Source organism: Nematolebias whitei, chromosome 17 (genome assembly GCF_014905685.2).
Source record: "Nematolebias whitei isolate Nwh7 chromosome 17, NemWhi1, whole genome shotgun sequence".
Classification (NCBI taxonomy): domain Eukaryota; kingdom Metazoa; phylum Chordata; class Actinopteri; order Cyprinodontiformes; family Rivulidae; genus Nematolebias; species Nematolebias whitei.
In genome coordinates, this window is record NC_056514.1 from 9420655 (window position 1) to 9442338 (window position 21684).

The following is a 21684-nucleotide window of genomic DNA, read 5'->3' on the forward strand; positions in this document are numbered from 1 at the left end:
TCCGGCGTGAGGTCTGCGGGCGGCGAGACCAGAAGAGCCGGAGCGGGAACCAGAGACAAAGCTGCAGCTGGAGAACCAGAGACCAGAGACGGGGCTGCAGCTGGAGAACCAGAGACCAGAGACTGGGCTGCAGCTGGAGAACCAGAGACCAGAGACGGAGCTGCAGCTGGAGAACCAGAGACCAGAGACGGAGCTGCAGCTGGAGAACCAGGAACCAGAGACAGAACTGCAGCTGGTGAACCAGAGACCAGAGATGGGGCTGCAGCTGGAGAACCAAGAACCAGAGACAGAACTGCAGCTGGTGAACCAGAGACCAGAGACGGGGCTGCAGCTGGAGAACCAGAGACCAGAGACGGGGCTGCAGCAGCAGGTGATGGAGAAGCCATGAACCCCTCCCCTCGCGAAGCTCTCCCCTTCTTGCGCTGGGTTCGGGGAGGACCAGCAGTTTGCCCCCCTCTCTCCGATGATTGCTTGGCCCCACCAGGTGGAGAGCGAGGAGGAGGTGGGCAGCGGGGTGCAGCGGCGCGGTGAGGTGGAGAGGGACGGAGAGGCTGTGAGGACCCAGGTTTAATGGCCAGGCAGGTCCCCCAAAATGGATTCCTCCTCTCCTCCCTTTCTGGGCAGTCTTCTCTGCCTCACGGGCCAAAAACTCGAATAGAGAAATCATCCTCCCGCTGGGTTCAGTAGTTCCGGTCATTCTGTCACAATCCTCAGTGTTGGAACCCAATTGCAGAGAGGCGAGCGAGGCAGGAGTTTAAAAATAAAAATAATTTATTTTTTTAATAACAAAACAAAAGGCTGTCGGTGCAGCAAAACTTACTTGGGCAGACAGGATCAGAAACAAGGCAGAGCAGATAATCAGGTGGACAAGAAACAGACAAGACAGAAGAGGACTGAGATGTCTGTAAACACAGAACAATGACCGGACAAGGAGTGAAGGAGAGAAAGGCTTTTTATAAGGCAGAGGGAGAGTGAGTAATGAGAGCACCTGGGCAGGTGGCTGATGAGGGACAGGTGTGAATGATAAAGACTGAGGAGTGGAGAGGCAGACTGAGGAGTGAGTGGAAAACAGGACCAGATACACAAAAACAGAAAACACACAAAGAGCAGAGGCTTAGGCAGATGGGGGGCAGCGGGGGCCGCTGACCGTGACAGGAGTGGAGAGGCAGACTGAGGAGTGAATGATAAAAAAACTGAGGAGTGGAGAGGCAGACTGAGGAGTGAGTGGAAAACAGGACCAGATACACAGAAACAGAAACCACACAAAGAGCAGAGGCTTAGGACACAGAAACAGAAACCACACAAAGAGCAGAGGCTTAGGCAGATGGGGGGGCAGCGGGGGCCGCTGACCGTGACAGTTAATGCTTAAAACTAGTTGTGCTTTGTTTTGTGTGTTTTATATGTAGATATATGTTACAACTTCTGGTTGAATAAGTTTAGTCTTTGTAAAACTAAACTGATTTTGTACAAAATGTTTACTAGGTTGTGAAATGTAAAATTTACTTGTACATATTGAATTTCACTGAGTTCTTGCTCTGTGTCACTCTGTGGCATGAAAACATCTACTGCAGTAACTATGAATTATTAGTAGCTTAGAATTTATTATTTACTTTTGTCTTATTTGCCTTAATGTTGGCTGATAAGGCAGAAATGCCTCACTAAACATTGTGAGCTTGACTACCTCCACATTACAGCTATCATTGTTTGTTTGTTTATCTGAGGTTAGCTCACCCTGGGTTACATTTCCTCGTGGGCAGAGCGATCTTATCGTTCACATAAAATATTTGATAATGTTCTTATAGAAACAATTCCTGAATATTGTTCATACATGTTTGTCTCTTGACCCTACAATTGGGTAAGGTTACAGTAGACCTAGCCCACTGCTGGAGTTTTAATTAGGAATTTTAAGCTACTAATAAACATGATGGATGATGATCATATTGCTTTATGCTAGGTCTTTGGTAAGAAGGAGTGATTATTATTATCGTTTATTAGCTAATGATTTTTTTTTCTTCTAAAAGTTATCTTAGGCTACATTGTGTTTCTTAGATTGTGACTAGGATGCATGAGAGATGTGGAGCGTGCTCTATTCACACAAGGAGAGCTGTTGGTCAGGCTACTTCTTGTTGTGCCATTAACTCTACAATAGTTATTGAATCAAGTGTTACTTATGTAGGCAAAACTAAATGTTAAACAACCTGTTAAAATACACCAGGATGCAGGAAATGGCATCTACTTTATTCAAAATTTCTGCTTCAACCAACTGGGTTTGATAGGACAGGAAGGAGGAACAGACAAACAGAATGGCATGTCCAGGTGTACTTTCCATAGAAGGAAAGACATCAACAACAAAAACGTATTGAAGATATAAATAGTTACGAATACAAACAGGTAGAGTAGAGCAAGTAAAGACAGCAGCAGCAGAGTGGGGAAATGAGGTCAGTTTGTCCTCCAGCAGTCTAAGCCTGTAGCAGCAGAATTAAGGGATAGTCCAGGAAACCCAAACTGACCCTAGCTATAGGATTTATTCAACCTAGTTTTAAAAATATGCAAGGTGTCAATTTCAGACTTCTTATATTAGTTACTCAGTACAAGAGTTTAGGTAATGATATTCCACCTAGAGCTTTGGGTAAGACTTTGTGGTAAGACTTGATTTGTGACAAAGTTCATGCTCAACCATCCAGGTATCAAGTCCAATAATTCTCAGTCTGGTCATCAGATGACCAGACTGAGAATTATTGGACTTGGTTTGTGCCCCTTGGTTGTTTTCCTGCGCTAAATAAAATCCAGACTTGCAGCAAAAAGTTAAAGAGAGAAAAACTGGAACATCGGTAGATTGAAATACCAGTAGATATGTGTGTAAATTATTTCGAAAAGATTGATTATAGCTGCCACAAAGATTTAGGAGAGACCATCACTTAAAATTTAGTTTATTTGTGTAAACAAAAAATAATAATTCTTATGAAGAAAAAAAATACTATTGTGTCAGCTACGTACACTCCAACATAAACAAAATCTAAGTTGGATGCCCTGAATGGTGGACTATCAATCAGAGACTGTAAAGGACTTAGTGGCATCCCTGTCTTAAAGGAAGATGTAAGCAAACATATTCAGTCTGTCATCTATCTCAACAGCTGAGGAGCCACATATCATAATTTTACCTATGACATCATTTTTTCTCCAAATCTTAAAATTTAAAAAATTGATAATTCCACTTTACTTTGACAATGCTTTATCATCATCAGTGTAAAAAAGCCTTGGGTAGAGTAGTTGTGAAGGGGATGTAAACCACACAAAATACTCTCTGGATATTAAAAAAGGAGTGTATGTTGCAGATAAAACCAGTTTTATTAAGAATATAATTGAGGGTAAAACTCCTTCTAATCGCCTGCTAGTAACTTTACCAAGAGTTTGAGGTCAACATTTAACAGAATGAGATGACATGAACCACATAATAACGTGTCTTTACCTGGTTTAAAAGCAACAAAATCAACACCTGGTTCAAGGTTTGTGGAAAAAACTAACCTCTGGTTCCAAAACGCTGACCAATGGTTTTTCACTTGTCCATCATCACATCAGGACAATGTCAGCTGATGGATTCGTGTGTGTGTGTGTGTGCATGCGTGCGTGCGTGCGTGCGTGCGTGCGTGCGTGTGTGTGTGTGTGTCTCTGTCCTCCAGGCATGTGCTGCTTACAGTTTCATCACCATCCCGTCTCTCAGCAGCATCTTCAATCGGCTCAGCCTCTACCTGCTGTCTGGTCAGGCTGCACTGGCAAACCAGTGCCTTTCCCAAGGTGAGCAGCTGATTGGCTCATTGTCTCTGCTTCCAATTATTATTTTTTCTTTTCTTCTGTTGCCTCCACTTTCTTCCTATACCCAACTTTGTCCTCACTTTTATCACCCACCGCCAAAATAATAAACTTTTTCTGTTAGCAAAATATTTTATGCGCCTCTGGATAGATCATAGTAATCACTGGATGAAGATCTGCAACTGATTACCTTTTGAAGCCAGCCCAATTCAAGATGTCTGCTTCTTTCGAACAACTTAAGGAATGACAAAAGTGGATATAAATAATTCAGTCACTTTTAGGCCCTGTGTACACAAAAACAATTTCTGATGAAAATAGAAGAGTTTTGTTGTGTTTGTACTGTTCATTTACACAAAAATAACAAATGTTTTCTCTGACAACGGCACAATTTGAGAATGGGTTCCAGAGTGCAATGGTTCAAAAATGTCCCAGTGTCTGTTGTCGTGTAAACAGATAAAATAAGTCTTTTCTGTCAGGCAATCCCTGGCTCGTGCGCAGTATGACACAAAACATAATGGCTTCCTACAATCCACAGAAGAAGAAACTATCGACAATGGCGGATACCAGAGTATTGTTTGTGCTTCTGAGTCTGATAAATCTATAAATCTAATTTCCCCTGACTGCTTTGGTTTGGACTGAAAGCAGTCAGGTTTCAGTCCAAACTTTCAATTTGGACATCACCTGGGCTTTTGTTATGGCGGTTTTCTTGCGAGAGAAACGTTAGAACGTTCAGAATGTTTTTTTGTTTTTTTACTCATGCGCACTTGGAGTTTCAAGTTTCAAAGAACATGGCACCATATAGTGGCATGGTGAGGGAGCTGCACCTTTTCCACATCTATGTAAACACAGATTGTAATTAGAACGTTTTCATATAAATATGTTAATAGAAATGGGAAAAACATTTTTCTTCATTGGATCGTTGTCTTGTAAACAGGGCTTAAGTGTAGTAGTAGCTGATGTTCATTCCCAGCATGTTCTCAAGGTGTGACCAAATTGACTCCTGTTCCTCCCATCATAGGAGAATCTTAGAGTGAAACACTGGCATGAGAGGTAGTGGGTGATATAGAGCGTTAAATATTTACATGTATGATATCGAGGAATGTGAGGCCTCGAGTTGCTTTTATTAACTTTTTTCCACACTTTTTACCTCCGTCTTTTATCTTGGTCTTCCAGCGGATGCATTCCTGAAGGCAGCAGTCAGTGTTCTTCCAGATGTTCCTCGCTTCATCAGCATCGAGGGGAAACTTCGCTCCTCTGAGAGTTTCCTGCTGGACTTCATCAATAACTTCTTGGCCACACTGCTGGTGATCCCGGTAATAATTTTCCTATTTTAACAGAAAGAACCGCAGGTTCTGGTTCTCCCTCTGATGACTTGCCACCTGTGTTCACAGGACCATCCAGAGCACGGGGTGCTTTACTTGGTGCGTGGGCTGCTCAACATGGTGCAGGATTACACCTGGGAAGATAACAGTGATGCTAAAGTGCGCGTTTATATCAGTGCTCTGCCGCTGCTGGCTGCCATGAGCCAGGAAACATATCTCTATTCCATCCCCAACAGTAACTGCACACACACACACACACACACACTCTCAATTTCAGATGAGTCTTCCTGTATTTTGCACTAGTTCTTCAGCTTACAGTGGGTCTTACATCTCCTCTTTCCACTTTTGTTTTATTTTATTGTATTTTGAATGCTGAGGGGTCAAGAAGAACATTGCTGGATCAAATCTCAGCCATGGACCTATCTGGGTGGAGTTTACATGCTCTCTCCGTGCATGGGTTTTCTCCGGGTACTCCAGTTTCCTCCCACAGACCAAAAAATATGCATATTAGTCTAATTGGTAACTCTAAATTGTCCTTAGGTGTGAGTGAGAGAGTGCATGGTTGTTTATCTCATTTGTCTTTATGTGTCCCTGTGATGGACTGGAGACCTGTCCAGGTTGTCCCCCGCCTCTCACACTGACTGCTGGACATGGGCACCAGTGACCCCCGTGACCTGGAAAGGAAGAAATTGGAAAAGATAATGAATAGATGGATGATGAGGTTGTTCCTGGGATGTGTTAGAGCCACTTGTTCATTTTGGAGGGGGGTCACAGCACCGAGTGCTCCTATACTCCTATACAGCACCGAGTGCTCCTATACTTTATACCTATATATATGTTCTGTCTGTACATTCATCTGTACAGACAGAACAACAGACAACACACGAAGCAATATACAAAATGAAGTAGATCAAAAATATAGACATAAAAACGATACAGATAATAAATATGACGACAAACCAGTGTGGAGCATACAGGATCAAAACACAGATCATCTTGTGTTGAAAGCTATTGAATAGTAGTGAGTTTTTAAACAGGATTTGAAAACCGAGAGGGAGGGGGCCTGTCTGACAAGCAGAGGTAACTCGTTCCAAAGTCTTGGTCCTGCTACAGAGAAGGCCCTGTCACCTCTGCGCTTAAGACGAGTTCCTGGAACTGTGAGGAGCAATTGGTCCGCTGACCTCAGGGAACGTGGTGGGACATGTGGTTGTAGCAGATCAGAGAGATGGTGGAGGCGAAACTGTTCAGCGATTTGTAGACATACAGGAGTATTTTGAACTGGATTCGAAGGTGAACCAGTAGCCAGTGCAGTGAGGCCAAAACTGGTGTAATGTGCTCTCTTTTGCCTGTACTGGTTAAAAATCGGGCTGCTGCATTCTGGACCAGTTGTAGTCGTGCAATGGAGGTCTGACTGATACCAAACAGGAGTGAATTGCAGTAATCAAGCCTAGATGTAATGAATGCATGTATTACTGTCTCCAGGTTATTTTTGGACAATATGGGCTTCAGTTTAGACAGCCGCCTCAGTTGGAAAAAACATGATTTAACAATCATGTTTACATGATTGTTAAGTTTCAGGGAAGGGTCCATTATCACTCCCAGATTAGTGACTCTTTGTTCTATTTCGTATAGGCTTCGTCTTTTAAGGCTGTCGCTTGTGAGTTTTATCCCATCACGCAAAGCGTCGCACTGAAAAATATAGTCCACGCCCACCTGTTGTGTGGGCCCCACCCGGTCCGTATAAATTACATTGAGAGCGGGTAATTGGCTCCCATTTTTCTTCAGCAAGCAACTAGCACTGATCGTCCAACAACGCGATGTCCAGCACCAACACCATCCGTCTGTGCCTGTCCTGCAAGACCGGCTACATGCTGAGCTTCGACCGGCATGACACCTGTGAAGGATGCCTAGGTCCCCGCCACGCCGACCTTGTCTCCTCCTGCCGCCTCTGTGACCGCCTCCCCCCCGAGTAGAGGCAGAGGCAAGCAGCCTTGTTTAAGGCTAACATCGAGGAGTGCCTATTCGTGGCGTGGGACTGCTCGCTGGACGACGCCATTGATTTTTTTTATGCCGGGTCTCGGAGCGAATCGGATGATTCCTCCGGGACAGGCGACATCAACAGCAGCCCCGCTGCTCATTCTGTCCCGGAGAGAGTAGTTTTGGAACAGGAGGGGCCGAGCGGATGCTCACCCCTCCCAGGCCTTTCCGCATCAGCGACCACACCGCTCCCAGCCATTGGTGCCCTCCTCTCGGAGCTGCCCGACATAATCCAGGAGGCGGCTGACACGAAGGGACTTTCCGAAGGGACTTTTGATCTAGCGGGAAGTTTGACTCATCCCCGGCTCGCCGCCCTGACCCCATCTGGCCTCGTTTCCCAGCAGTGACATCCTACTGGAACAATGCTGCGGCCAGACCTGGTAAATTGAGAGCGCCCATCTCCACCTTCGCGCCCATCACCAGAGTGGAGGGGTTTACTGAGCGGAATTTTCCCTTGGTACCCCTCCCCGGAGCCAAGCCTGGCGGAAACTCTCGGAGCAAATGTGTCCAGGTTGGACCAGCGTCCAGTTCCTCTGGGGAAGCACGACCAGACGGTGACGTCACTCTCCAACCGAGCTCACCAGTGTGTGTTCCAGGCGGCCGCAGCGAACAACAATGTCGCTCTGCTGGCCTACAGCATCTCAAAGAGGCTGGAGGAAACAAACTTGCCTGAGGAGACAAAGAGCTCTCTCTGCAAGGCATCTGATGTCATCCTCAACCTGTGCGCCTCCTCTGCTGTCTGCCTGTCTCGCATCGCTGCCTGGATGACAATGATCCAGCGGTCCACCTGGCTCCGACACTCCCCCTCCCTACCGGAGAAACTGCAGAAAGACCTGCTGGAGGGCCCCATCGCGACGGACGCGCTTTTCGGAGCCAATTTCAAGGCCATGCTCAAAAAATCGAAGAAGTCGGAGGAGGTGTCTGAGATTGTGCACCACCTGATGAAGCTGCACTCCTCCTCCAGCCCCCCCATCCGCTGGAGGGGTCGTCGTGACCACAGGCAGCAGCAGAGACGCTCCACAGCTGCAGCAGCATACTCCTGCCCCGCTCCGCCGCCGGCCCCTCCCGCCAGAGAACAGCCCTTCTCATCTCGGCGACCAGCGGCTCAGCGTCTCCCCAGAGACCGCCAACAGGCGCCGCCCTGGAACAACCAGCCGCAGGGCTCACGGGGGAGAAGATTTAAGAAATGACTCCTTGCGGAGGATGTGTGTGTGTATAATGATTTGAGTTTTGAAATAAAACGAAAACATCATTCAGTGAATAAAGTGTCTGATTTCAGCCCGACTGTCAGTTCGAATGATCTCACAGCGGCTTCTCTGCACACATCCTCCACACAAAACGAGCCGGTGTCCTCAAACAGGTTTTTAAAAAGTCACTGCAGCTCAAGAAAACACACACACAGCAAAAAATGAATGTTTTCAGCAGACCGAGTCCAGGCGAAAATCTCGCTCTCAACCCAGGGTGTATTCTGCCCCTTCTGACCGCAGTGGAGACAAACACGTGTCCCCGCGGTGGCGATAGCCCCCACCCAAGCGACGTCGCATTGCTGAGGGCCCGCAGCCCGACAGCGGCACAGAGGCTTTGACTTGGCTGGCGTCTATAAAAGACATCGCACAACACAAAAACGCGTGCCCGCTCCCAGAGCGGTACGCGGAGTGGCAGCGAGCGTGCTCCCTGAACAACTGGATGAACCTTCTTATCAGCAATGGTTACACGCTGCAGTTCGCAGCTCAACCCCCACCGTTCAGAGGTATTATAGAGACGGTTCTGTCATCTTCAGAACAGATCTCATCTCTTCATGCAGAAGTTCAGGAACTACTGTTAAAAAATTTAATTTCCAGGGTTCCCAACGGAGAGGAAAACACAGGGTTTTACTCACGTTACTTCCTGGTTCCGAAACGGACCGGTGGGATGAGAACCATCTTAGATTTATCCGTTTTCAACAAATCGATTTTGGAGAGACAGTTTCACATGTTGACAACCAGACAGCTGTTGAACAACATTCACCAGAACGACTGGTTTACCTCCATCTATCTCAAAGACGCTTATTTTCACATTCCAATCATTCCAAAGCACAGAAAGTTCTTGCGCTTCTCCTTCCAAGGGATTCAGTACCAGTACAACAGTTACTCCCTCGCATCATGCACGTTTTCAAAATTCGTGGAGACGGCCCTGCAGCCGCTAGACAGATCAGGGATGAGAATTCTGTTTTACCTGGACAATCTGCTGTTGCTGACCCGATCCAGGCAGGAAGCAACGGCGCAAACTAAAAAGCTGATGTCACACCTGTTAAATCTCGGCTTCGCCATAAACTGGGAGAAGAGCTCGATTCTCCCGGCCCAGATGATCGTTTATCTGGGAGTGGAGCTAAACTCTGTCACTATGAGGGCCCGTTTATCACAAACGAGAGCTGAAGCTCTATAAAACCAGCTCTGCCACGTAAAATCCGGCAGAGTAGTGACAGCTGTCTCCATCATGAAACTGTTAGGAACAATGAGATCAGTTCACGTGGTGGTCCCGCTGGGCCTACTTCACATGAGACGTCTCCAGAGATGGTTCGCTCGTCTGCGCATAGACCCGGTAAGGCAGAAGAGGCGGAGGATTTCTGTGCCCCCCTCCGTGGGAACTGACCTGAAACATTGGGGAAATCCTCTCACGCTGTCGGAGGGAGTCCCTGTCAGCAGACCTACGTCACACGTCTCAGTTTTCACAGACGTGTCCCTGTCAGGTTGGGGAGGAACGTACCTGTCACAAGTGGTGGGGGCGCTGTGGCCAGCTCACACATCAGCTCGCATAAATGTTTTTGAATGTCGCACGGTTTTGAATGTGATTCAACATTTCACTCCCTTGCTGCATAATTCAAAAAGTGTTCAATACAAAAACAACTGGACTTTATTTGTAACAGAAGAGGTTTCGCTCCTCATCCGAGGAGCTTTCTCGATTCATCGAGCAGTGAGTGCACTCACTGCTCATTGAATTGAGAAAGCTCCTCGGGTCGTCCGTGGAAACTGCCGTGGAGGGAAGATGCTCTCCTCCAGGCAGGAGGATGAACTCAAACTGGACTGGCATGTGGTCTGAAAAAACATTATCATCAATTTCAAGATTACTAACAGTCGCATCTCGAGTTAAAACAAGGTCCAGTGTATGTCCGCGCTCTTGGGTGGGACCGTTTACATGCCGAGTTAGATTAAATGAGTCCAATAGATCTAAAAAGTCCTTAACCAAGGGCTTCTCCTGACAGCACACATGCAAATTAAAGTCCCCAATAATGAAAACATGATTATATTTTGGTGTGATTTCAGCCAAAAAAATCAGAAAACTCATTTATGAAATCCTTAGACCGAGGTGGGCGGTAGACGAGTGTGCATAAAGTCCAAGGTGAATGGCCGAGTTCTATGACCACAGACACCACTGAGGACATGACTCTCCATAAATTAGCTATTTCCTCTTTCTTGATATTTCTCCAGCTGCTTTTTCTTCCTGATGTTACAGTCACTTGGGGTTGCTACGTCACCACTGCCTTCTTCTCTAGCTTGTCGACCACCACAATATCTGGCTGGTTAGCCATCACCTGTTTGTCATTCTGGATCTGGAAGTCCCACAGTATCTTAGTCTTGCCATTCTCCACCACCCTTGGTGGGATTTCCCACTTTGACTGTGGGACCTCTAGTCCATACTCGGTACAATGTTCCAGTATATTATTCTAGTCTCTTGGTTTTGGTGTTCCACGTGTAGCGGAAAGGGTTAATAATGATTAAAAAATTGTTATGAATTTTATTTTGAAGTGGCACCACTCAGCTTTGAGAGAAAAAGAAAAGGTCTGAACATCACTTCAGATGTTATTATTTTAAATTACCTCGAATTACCATTTTTACAGTGAGTTGTTTTATATGAAAGATTCATATGTCATAAATAAAACGCATGCACTTCAGTATACAGTTTTGTGATTGTTTATTTAGCTATATCTGGACAGATAACTGTTGGAAATTAGTGCTTACATTTAAATGATGGCTTAGTCTAACAACCAGAGTTCTAGAAATTAACTTGACTTTTAAAATTACTTGTTAACAGAAATTAGCAGATAAAATGAACTTATTCGATGTGATTACCCAAACCAAAACAAGATGGAATAAAGTTAAATGTAATATTCTGACACTTTCAGCAAGGCAAATTAACTATGCAAATGTAACTAAGAGGGAGACGCTTTGTTTACACCTCTTCCAGTGGTTAAAATTTTGGTCATAAATTTAAGGGAAAATTAATTACTGAACTGAGTTAATAGTAATTTGATTGAAATTTAAATTCTTGGACACCAGAATCAACTTTCCAGAATAACAGATCAGCTTTTCCTACCAGGAGTCTGATCCGAACGGATCCTGCAGAGACCAGATGTGGGACCCTTTCTGCTGAGATGGTTTGGTGACGTCAAAGATGGAAATTCCTTTCACGTCCCTGGGCATCAAGAGTCTGGTCACTGGCTCCAAGTGGTCAGCCTTCAAAGATGACACTTCTGGAGTTCTAGAAAGCTGTCATTAGCTCTGGTGATGAAATGGCAGGTGTTTGGAACGCTGAAGAGGGTTCTCTCAAAACTTTACGACAGTTGAAACTTATATTTTCTTTCTTGAAGCTTTGTATTAGTAGGTTGTTTACCTTCTAAATGCTTCCTCCTTCCTCCTCTGTCGTCTGTCGACTTCTTGACGTCTCACTCACTTCTGAGGGTCTCCCTCAGACTGCAACTTTCAACCACTGCCCACACCTGAGGGGCATGGTTGTTTTGGACCAATCAGAATAGAAAGGGCTGGACTTTATACTTAAATTTGCTTAACTTTTATCAACTAAATAAAGCATTACTTTTAATTCACTCTGATGAAAAGTCCTCAAATAAAAGAAATGTAAAACACTTATATCATCTTTAAGTGAGATTAAACCAATAAAAACACTTTTGTTGTTTTTGCATTAAAACGTTTGCCATCTTTTGACTATATATATTCCTTTCAGCTGTAAGAGAAGCAACAAGGCAAGTTATTAGTTATTCCTAGCAAGCAATCATTTCACCACAGAAAACAGTATTAATTTTCCATAATGTGAATAAAAGTCTCTGTCGGTTTTCTGAATGGAGAAAAGGAGACCGTGGGTGTCAGAAAGGAATTATTTTAAACACCGACAAGCTCTTTCCTTATCATCCTGAGATTTATGACAAGAGAGACATGGCTCAATTCAATCTTGGTACCATGTGTTACCAGAAACTTTCTTGGGATTTCTGTTTAAACTCAAAATGGCCATTTTTGGGTTCACAGAAAGGGCTTCTTAGATATTATCAGATTTATCGGTCATTTTATGGTTTGCAAACAGTAAAAGTCTCTCTTAGACATTGTCCAGACTTGGGAGTTGCTGAGAAAAGATTTAAACTGTCCCAGGTCTGAGATTGGGGAATAATGTCTCAGTTGTTCTTTCTTTAGGGGAGAGGGGAGTGTTTTTCTTTTTTCGTTAAGGGACATCTTCACAGAATGAACTCCCTCAGTTCCAATATATTAAAAAATAAATGAATGTTATAACAATGGCAGTCAGGGATGCAGGTATATCTCTACACATGGATACCTTGCCTGCCTGGATCTTACAGCCTGCTATTACGTATGTGCTGAAGTGTCTAAGGAACATCTTTGCAGTCTGTTCACTAAACTGTACAACAAGACACTTAAAGTCTTCATTCAGAACTCTGTTGGAAAGACAGCTCAAGAGGCTAATTCAAAGACAGTCGTACAAGTCAGCATCAAGTGTGGCATATACTAAGATGATCTGTCCCTACCGCTATCCTTCATGGGCCTGAACCACTCAGCTATAGATCCAGGTTTCAAAGTCATCAGTCGCCTCATTTACATGAATAACATTGAGCTGCATGCCATAAATAAGCGAGAAGTTAACTCACTCATCCACCTCACCAGGATACACAGTAAGGACACTGGAATGTGATCTGGACTGAATGCAGTTTGATGAACTATAACCATGTGGATCACGTTACAGCAAAGTTTCTGTTTGTAGAATAATAGTTTGTTTTTGTGTCCTAGTGGACTCCAATGAGACATTATATGGGGGGGACCCAAAGTTTCTGTCAGAGATCAACAAACTGTGCGAGACTCTGATTGGACAGATTCTGGACCATCTGAAGACGCTCACTCGGGACGAGGTCAGGCTGCCTTATTGGGTTCAGTGGTTTTGTGTTGTTGCTGTTCCTGTCTTGTCCAAATTGACTTATTTACAGTGTTGTTAAAAGTATTAACCTTCCTACAGATTTGTTTTGATCATATTAAATTGTTTCAAATCACCAAATAAGTATTACATCAAAGTTAATCTCCTGGTCGTGCCACTCTGGCAGTGTTTGCGAGGACTGGTGTTGAGTCTTTCATGGCTCTGGAGAAACGCTGTTGCCGTGCTTCAGATCAGAACCCAAGTGCTCTTGAACTGACGGACATTCTCCTTCAGGATTTTCTGGTAGAGAGCAGCATTCATGATTCCACTGATTACAGCACGTTGTGCAGGTCCTGTAGCAGCAGAGCTGCCCCAGAAATAAAATGTGTGAAGTGTTAACAAAAAAAGCAGAAACACAAGAAATCTGCAAGGGGGCAAATATTTTTATTTGTTTATTAATTTATTCATTAATTTAAAAAAAAAACATTGAATGCTTTGAAGAGTGCAGAAAGAAGAAAATATTTAAAAAATATATAAAATAACTAGAATCAAACAACTTTAGTCCCAGCACAGAACCCTGAGGAATTCCACATCCATTAACACAAAACTCAGATCTTACATCATTTACCTGTACTAACTGTCTCCTATTGTTCAAATAACTAGATACCCACTGTAGTGCTAATCCTCTAAAGCCATATTTATTCAGTTTTTCAAGGAGAATGTTGTGGTCAATAGTTTCAAAGGCCTTTTTAAATCAACAAAAACACTAACACAATATTGTTTTAGATCAACAGCATTTGTTATCTCTTCTATTAGTTCCATGAGAGCCATTGATGTTGAATTATTTGCTCTAAACCCATACTCAGAATATTATGTTTATCTATAAATAGATCTAATCTGGTTACAAATAATTTCTCTAATATTTTTGAAAATTGTGGCAACAAAGATATTGGTCTATAATTATTGAACACACATTTCTCACCATTCTTATAAAGAGGAACTATCTTTGCTATTTTCATATTTTCTGGAAATGTTCCTGTTGAAAATTATAAATTACATATATATGTAAATGGTTCAATAACATAACTCATTATATCCTTTACAAGCATCATGTCCATGTCCATCCAGTCTTTGATCTGTTATCTGCAAGACTTTTAACAATACTCAGTGTTTCTTCTTTATCAGTATGAGAACATTTTCACAGCACTGTATGAGGGCAAGAAGTCCAGTTCAGCACCGACACATGTCTGATCTCTTGCAGCAAAGCCTCCGACGTCAGAGCGCCCTGGCCTTCTCCCTGTTCAGCATCCTGTTGGCTCACAGTGATCTGAGGAACAACAAGCTGAGTCAACTGGCCATCAACCTGTGGAACCTCAGCCACAAACATGGGCACTGTGAGACCCGGGTCTCTGTGAGTTTTACAGACTCTCCCAGCAGCTCAGTTCACAAAGATCCCTGGATCTGGACCAGATCAGATCTTCCACCATTTGTTCTGACTTGTGTTGTCCCTCACCAGGTTCAGACTCTGGAGCACATCAAACTTCAAGCTCAGCTGCCCGACATGGTTCACCTGTCAGATACAGTCCAACGACTCGCTCTGCAGTCTCGCACCTGAACCACAGAGACTCCAACGCTGTTCAAGGAAATTCTCAGAAGAATTGCACGAAAAACAAAGAAGGAGCTTGAAGACACTTTGAATATTGTATGAAGCAAACACTCCTCAGATTGCTCAAGGTGTTTTCCTGTCAGTCAGATCCTCTGGGTTTGTTTTCAAGAAGCACAATATTGTTGAACTTTTTCCAGCTGGAGTTTATTGTATTAAGATGTGGAAATACAAAAGCCTCCAGTTCAGTTGTCCAAACTAAGCAGCCTTTAGGTTGAGCATCACGTTAACACTTTATCCAGCCTTTCTAAATCAAAACCTGCTGCTCAACAAAAACGGATCAATGGGTCCAGTTTCTGTAAAATGTGACAAAAACAAACTTCTCTTTAATGTTTGGTGATGAAACGAGTTGGCAGACTGAGCCTGACTTCATCAACTGTTTGTAAAGTGTTTGTTCTGTGTTTGTCCCAGTTTGGTCTAGAAACATGTTTCCTGCAGCAGAACACTCATAAATACACACAAGTATTTTTTCTGTTCATCTAACACACAAAGTGAAACATTTTAAAGAAAAAAAATTAACACTGAATTATAAACAATCTTTTTCTTTCAAGGTAATTTTTTCAATAAAAAGTTCAAATCAAGTTTGTTGTTTTCAATGATTTCACAGCATTATTTTCATTTGTACTGGAAAATTAGTTCTATTTCGTATAGGCTTCGCCCTTTAAGAGCTGTCGCTTAGTGGATTTATCCCGTCATGCGAAGAATTGCACTGAAAAATTTAGTCCACGCCCACCTGCTGTGTGGGCCCCACCCGGTCCGTATAAATTACGTTAAGAGCGGGTAATCGGCTCCCATTTTTCTTCAGCAAGCTAATAGTACTGTCAGAAGAACGAAGAAGGAAAGTTGTCTAGCTTGACCAACCTTTGTTAAGACTGCCTGTGGCCCCGCCACGTCAACCTCCAGCCGTCCCGGTGAGTTCCTCCCCGAGGAGAAGCAGACGAGCAGTCTTGTTTCAAGGTAAGCGCAAGCGTAAGAGGAGTATTTCTCAGTGGCAGGTCGCTACACGCTGGACGACGCCATCTTGTTATTTTCCTTTATCGCCGACTCTTGGAGCGAATCGGATGGTTCCTTCGGGACAGGCGACGTCAGCAGCAGCCCCCTGCTGCTCACTCCCTCCTGGAGAGCGTAGTGTCGGAACGAGGGGGGCTGAGCGAATGCCCCCCCCCCCCCCGACCCTTTTTTTTTTTTTTGCATCGGCAACCACACCGCTTCCAGCCTCGGTGCCCTCCTCTGGAGCTGCCTGGCATAATCCAGGAGGCGGTTGACATGAAGGGACTTTTTTCGTCCCTCTCCTTCCCCCACCCAGATCGGAAGATCTAGCGGGAAGGTTTCTGGGTTCCATTCCGGCTCGCCGTCCTGATCCCATCTGGCCTCGTTTCCCAGCAGTGATGTCCTACTGGGACGAGGCTGCAGCCGGTTCCTGGTAGAATAAGGGCGCCGGTTCCCACATTCGCGCCCATCACCAGAGTGGAGGGGTTCACCGAGCAGAAATTCCCTCAGTGCCCCCATTGAGCCGAGCCTGGTGGAGGCTTTCGGAGCAAAGATGTCCAGGTTGGACAAGCGTCCTGCGCCTCCGGATAAGCATAACCAGACGGTGACGTCGCTCTCCAACCGAGCTCACCAGTGTACGTTCCAGGCGGCCGCAGCGAACAGTACGTTACGCTGCTGGCGCACAATGTTCAAGAGGCTGGAGGAGACGTAGCACTCCCTCTGCAAGGCAGCTGACGTCATCCTCAACCTCTGCGCCTCTTTTGTTGTCTGCCGGTCTCGCATCGCAGCCGGAGGACGAGGTTTTTCCAGAGGTCCACCTGGCCCGTCACTCCACCTCCCTCTCAGAGGAGCTACAGAAAGTTGTTTGGGTTTTTTTGTTGGAGGGCCCCCCATCAATGACGGACGCACTGTTCAGAACCATTTTCAAGACGTTCCACAGCTGCACAGCGTCTCCTTGCTCCGCTACGCCAGCCCCGCCCGTCAGACATCAGCCTTTCTCATCCCAGCAAAGGGAGGTTCAGCGTTTCCCTGTGATTGCCAACAAGCGGTGCCCTAGGACAACAAACCGCAAAGCTCAAGGGGGAGATGATTCAAAATGACGGTTTGCGGAGGATGTGTGTAAAGATGACATGAGTTTTTGGAATAAAACATCATTTAATGATGAAAGTGTCTGTTTTTTAGCCGGTCTGTCAGCTCGGATGACCTCACAGCGGCTCCTCACACATCCTCCACACAAAAAGAGCCGGTGGCCTTTAAAAAAGGTTTTTCAGAATCACCGTTGCTCCAAAACAAGGCGAGACGCTCGCATGACACAACAGTTGTAAGCGAATGTGGTCCGCAAAACGATTTCAGTGGAATAACTCGTTTTCAGCCCGAGCTGCACACTCCTCATCGAAGCGGTGTCAACGCGCACTCCCGCAACTTGAGCAGCCTTCACCCAAACGGCGCTGCGTTGATGAAGGCGCGCACACAGCTCCCCAGCGTTCACCAGCTCGCATCAACATAAATGTGAGACCGCAGAACGAGCCCGGTGACGAACCGCACTCTCAACAGGAGCGGCGCGTATCCCACCGAATCAAACGCGTGTTTCCGCGGCGCTTGCAGCCTTCACTCAAACGGCACAGCGTTGATGAAGGCGCGCTCACCGCTTCTCAGCACTCGCCCGCTCACGTCAGCATAAATGTGAGACCGCAGAGTGAGCCCAGTGAAGGACCTCGCTCTTGGCAGAAGTGACACGCGTCTCACCGCAGTGGTGTCAAACGCGCGCTCCTGCGGCGCCAACAGTTTTAACACGCCCACATAGACATGAATGTGGACCCGCAGCATGAGCGCAGCACAGAGGCACACTCAGAGCTCTTTTGAGGAAGCCTCGCCTTGGGTCACACGGAACACACTTCTGCGGCACATGACAGTGGTCGAGGCGGTAGACTGGCTGACATCCGTAAAAACATGATGCATCACCTAAACGCGTGCCCACTCCACAAATGTTAAGCGGAGTGGCTACGAACATGCTCGCCAGACAGATGGATGACCAGGCTGTTAAGCAGGGCTTACACGCTGCAATTTGCAGCCCGACCCCCTCCGTTAGGAGGTTTTAGAAACGGTCCTGTCCTCACCAGACCAGGTCTCATCCCTAAAGGCAGAAGTCCAGGGGTTCCCGACGGAGAGGAAAACACAGGTTTTTTGCTCACGTTATTTCCTCCACCTCGGTCTGATGGCCCAGACGTGGCAGAAATTTGGCAAGCGGCCGTGGACCTGTTTGCGACACGAGAAAACGCTCAGTGTCAACTATGGTTTTCAATGAGCCCGCGAGACGAACCACCGCTGGGGGTGGACGCGTTTGCTCACAGCCCATGGCCCAAAACGCTTCTTTAAGCGTTCCCCCCACCTCCTCTGATATTATGCTTTCTGAACCGAGTTCAGGAGGAGGGATTGACAGCTCACCTGGTGGCTCCCGAGCGCTTGAATGCACCATGGTTCCCGGTTCTACGACGCCTGTTATCGGGGCACCCGTAGAAACTGCCGTGGAGGGAGGACGCTCTCCTCCAGGTAGGAGGAGCGATCAGGAGTTACCCAGAAATAGGCCAGCACCTGTGGGTCTGACCGCTGAGCAGATCCGCTTAGAGGATGGGTCTCCCACAAGATGTAGTGCGCACAATCCAGGATTCATGTGTTTCATCCACCACAGCGCTGTACACTTCAAAGTGGACAGCTTTTCAGCGCTGGTGTACAGAGAAAGGTGTAGAGGCCACCTCATGTCCACTAGGCGGCGTGCTGTCCTTTCTGCAGCAGCTGATGGACAGAAATTTGGCATTCAGCACAGTTAAATGTATGCTGCAGCCATCTCTTCTTGTCACGAAGGGTTTGGAGACAGAACAGCTTTTTATCATCCGCTGATTAAGCATTTTTTTAAAAGGTGTACAGCGACGCAGGCCTGTTTTCACACCCACTTGTTCCACAGTGGGATTTAACGCTGGTCCTGCGGGCCCTGATCAAAGCTCCACTCGAGCCACTGAATCAGGTTCCAATTAAATTCTTGTCTCTTATAACAGCCCTGCTGCTGGCTTTAACATCCGCTAAGAGGGTGAGTGATTTATCTGTCCTCCCTGTTGCTCCGTCATGTCTTAGAATTCAGGCTGATGGCAGCTCAGCTGATCTAAGACCGAATCCAGCTTTTATGCCTAAAACATCACGAGCTCTTTTAAATCAAGAGTGATGTCGTTGGAGGGTTTTTTTCCCTCCCCCCCACAAATCAGAAGAAGAAACATCTTTCCATCTGCTCTGTCCTGTGCGGGCGTTGACATGTTACATAGCGCGCACAGCTGCAATGCGTCAAACTCAACATTTGTTTGTACATTATAGAGATGCATCTGCAGGTCGCCTGTTATCCACCCAGCGCCTGTCACACTGGCTGTGTGAGGCCATTTCTGAAGCCTACAGAACATCGGATTTAGAGCCTCCTGATAACTTCAGGGCGCACTCGGCCAGAGGTATCGCATCTTAGACTGCTCTGCATAATGGTATGACAATGCATGATATTTGCACTGCGGCCGTGTGGGCAACACCCTGCTCATTTATTTGCTTCTATCCATGTGGTGTGACGGCTCGTTCCATGACACATTCTGTCCTTAGTGTTTTAACAGAATAAATATTGTTGTTTCAGGGAACCCCGTTTAAACTCACATCTGACTGCATGTATTACAGTGTGAGATGATGTTATCAGCCACAAGTTGTGACTGTTATTTTGGTTCTATTGTCATTAATCAGTTCATGACTATTGCTACTAATCAGTTCATTTGATTAATAATCAGCTCACTTGCTATTATTAATCTGTTCATATTGTTCAGCCGTGAATCTGTTGATTCATGGCCCCTTTTTAGCATCTTCTTTTCCCCGCTGAAAGTTTCCGGGGCGTTTATGCACTCAGAATGCATAACTGCACAGCATGCGTCTGTGCATGGTACGCATAATTACGCAACATGTAATTACACACGGAGAGCTGAGTGACGACGTTTTTTCGGCAAGCTGCCGCTTCGTATGGTGTTCGAATGGACCCAGTGAGGCGAGGACCACATCTGCGTCGCCCTTAACCCACTATACGAAATAGAATGTTGGTTACGTACTGTAACCCCAGATTCTATGAGTATAGCCGTAGCCCTTTAGCCATTTAGGAGCCTTACTGGCTCCTAAATGGCTGAAGAAAAAGCTATTTGGGAGCTGATTACCCGCTCTTAACGTAATTTATACGGACCGGGTGGGGCCCACACAGCAGGTGGGCGTGGACTAAATTTTTCAGTGCAATGCTTTGCATGACGGGATAAACCCACTAAGTGACGGCTCTTAAAGGGCTACACCTATACTCATAGAATCTGGGGTTACAGTACGTAACCGTTTTAAATTCCAAATGAAAAGGGAACCCTCCTGAAGTTGCATTAAATCCCTATCCAAACCTCAAAGTCCAGCGGCTGCCTCTCACATAAAAAGTGGCGATAGCGACTTAAATAATCTAAACTTGTCTCGTTAAAACCAGATTACAGATATCTGCTGCCAACCAACAGGTCTACCTATATTTAGTCTGTCTCTTAAGAAAACCTGTTGCTGCTGTTCAGAAAACAGTTTGGAAGCTCAATCATTGATCAGTTTGTGAAAATAAATCACAGAACAAGGTTCAGTCAGGTCATCAGGACAGATTCTTCACAGGAGAAATGTTTCATCTGAAAGACTTCATCAGTCTGACGCCTGCCAACAGCATGTCATACAGTTCCTTGTTGACGTGTTTCAGACCAGTCTGACTTTACACATACAAACTGGAGGCCCATCTGTCCAAAACAATCATCATGCAGAACAATCAGATGTTGTTGTTTTTTTACATTTAACACAGATAGTCTTTTTTTGCATGTGTAAAGTCAGTTTCTGTGAACTCCACAGCAGACTGGTCTGAAACACGTCAACAAGGAGCTATTTATGACACATGCTGTTGGCAGGCCTCAGACTGATGAAGTCTTTCAGATGAAACATTTCTCCCGTGAAGAATCTGTCCAGATGAGCTGACTGAACCTTGTTCTGTGATGTTAGTGTGTTTGAATTAATAAAATTAATTTAAAAACACTTTTCTTCCTAATGGCAGCCTGGTTGTTGAGCAACATGCATCTTGTATTTTGAGTTGTACCTATTACTAATAAATAGATTGGAAACTTAGGATGTTAAGTTATTTAATTAAAATGATAAACTCGGAGTATAAATTAAGTGTTTCTTGTTTTATCAGCTGTTTTAGTAAAACAAAAAGTTCTTTGTCTAGTAAGGAGCAGTGAAGCCATTCCCAAGTTTTCCCACCACATCTTTTCTTCTGGGCTACAAACATGAGATCAGTTTAATTAACAGGAGACGAGGCCACCAGCATGAAGCTTCCTGAAACCAGCAAACCATCTGGTGGAATCGAGCACGGTGGATCAGCTGATAGGGCTGCCACCTCTCTGCCAGAAGGTTGCTGTTGAATCCCAGCCGGGGGCCTTTCTGGGTGGAGTTTACATGTTCTCTTCGTGCATGTGTGAGTTTTCTCCAGTTTCCTCCCACAGACCAAAAACATTCATGTTAGGCTGATTGGTAACTCTAAATTGTCCCTAGGTGAGAGTGAGATACTTAATGGTTGTTTGTCTGTGATGGACTGGAGACCTG

At 45.4% G+C, this 21684-nt stretch overlaps 1 protein-coding gene across 1 annotated transcript in view; it reads left to right on the top strand.

Moving 5' to 3' along the window:
- vps35l (VPS35 endosomal protein sorting factor like) overlaps nucleotides 1-15503 on the top strand; it is an 83079-nt gene extending 67576 nt beyond the window's left edge. The window contains exons 25-30 of the mRNA XM_037690749.1: nucleotides 3681-3795; nucleotides 4984-5123; nucleotides 5202-5367; nucleotides 13235-13353; nucleotides 14617-14766; nucleotides 14872-15503. Coding sequence (XP_037546677.1) covers nucleotides 3681-3795; nucleotides 4984-5123; nucleotides 5202-5367; nucleotides 13235-13353; nucleotides 14617-14766; nucleotides 14872-14970 — 789 coding nt within the window. The 3' untranslated portion in view covers nucleotides 14971-15503. The remainder of the gene's footprint in view (nucleotides 1-3680; nucleotides 3796-4983; nucleotides 5124-5201; nucleotides 5368-13234; nucleotides 13354-14616; nucleotides 14767-14871) is intronic.
- Nucleotides 15504-21684: the final 6181 nt, after the last annotated feature.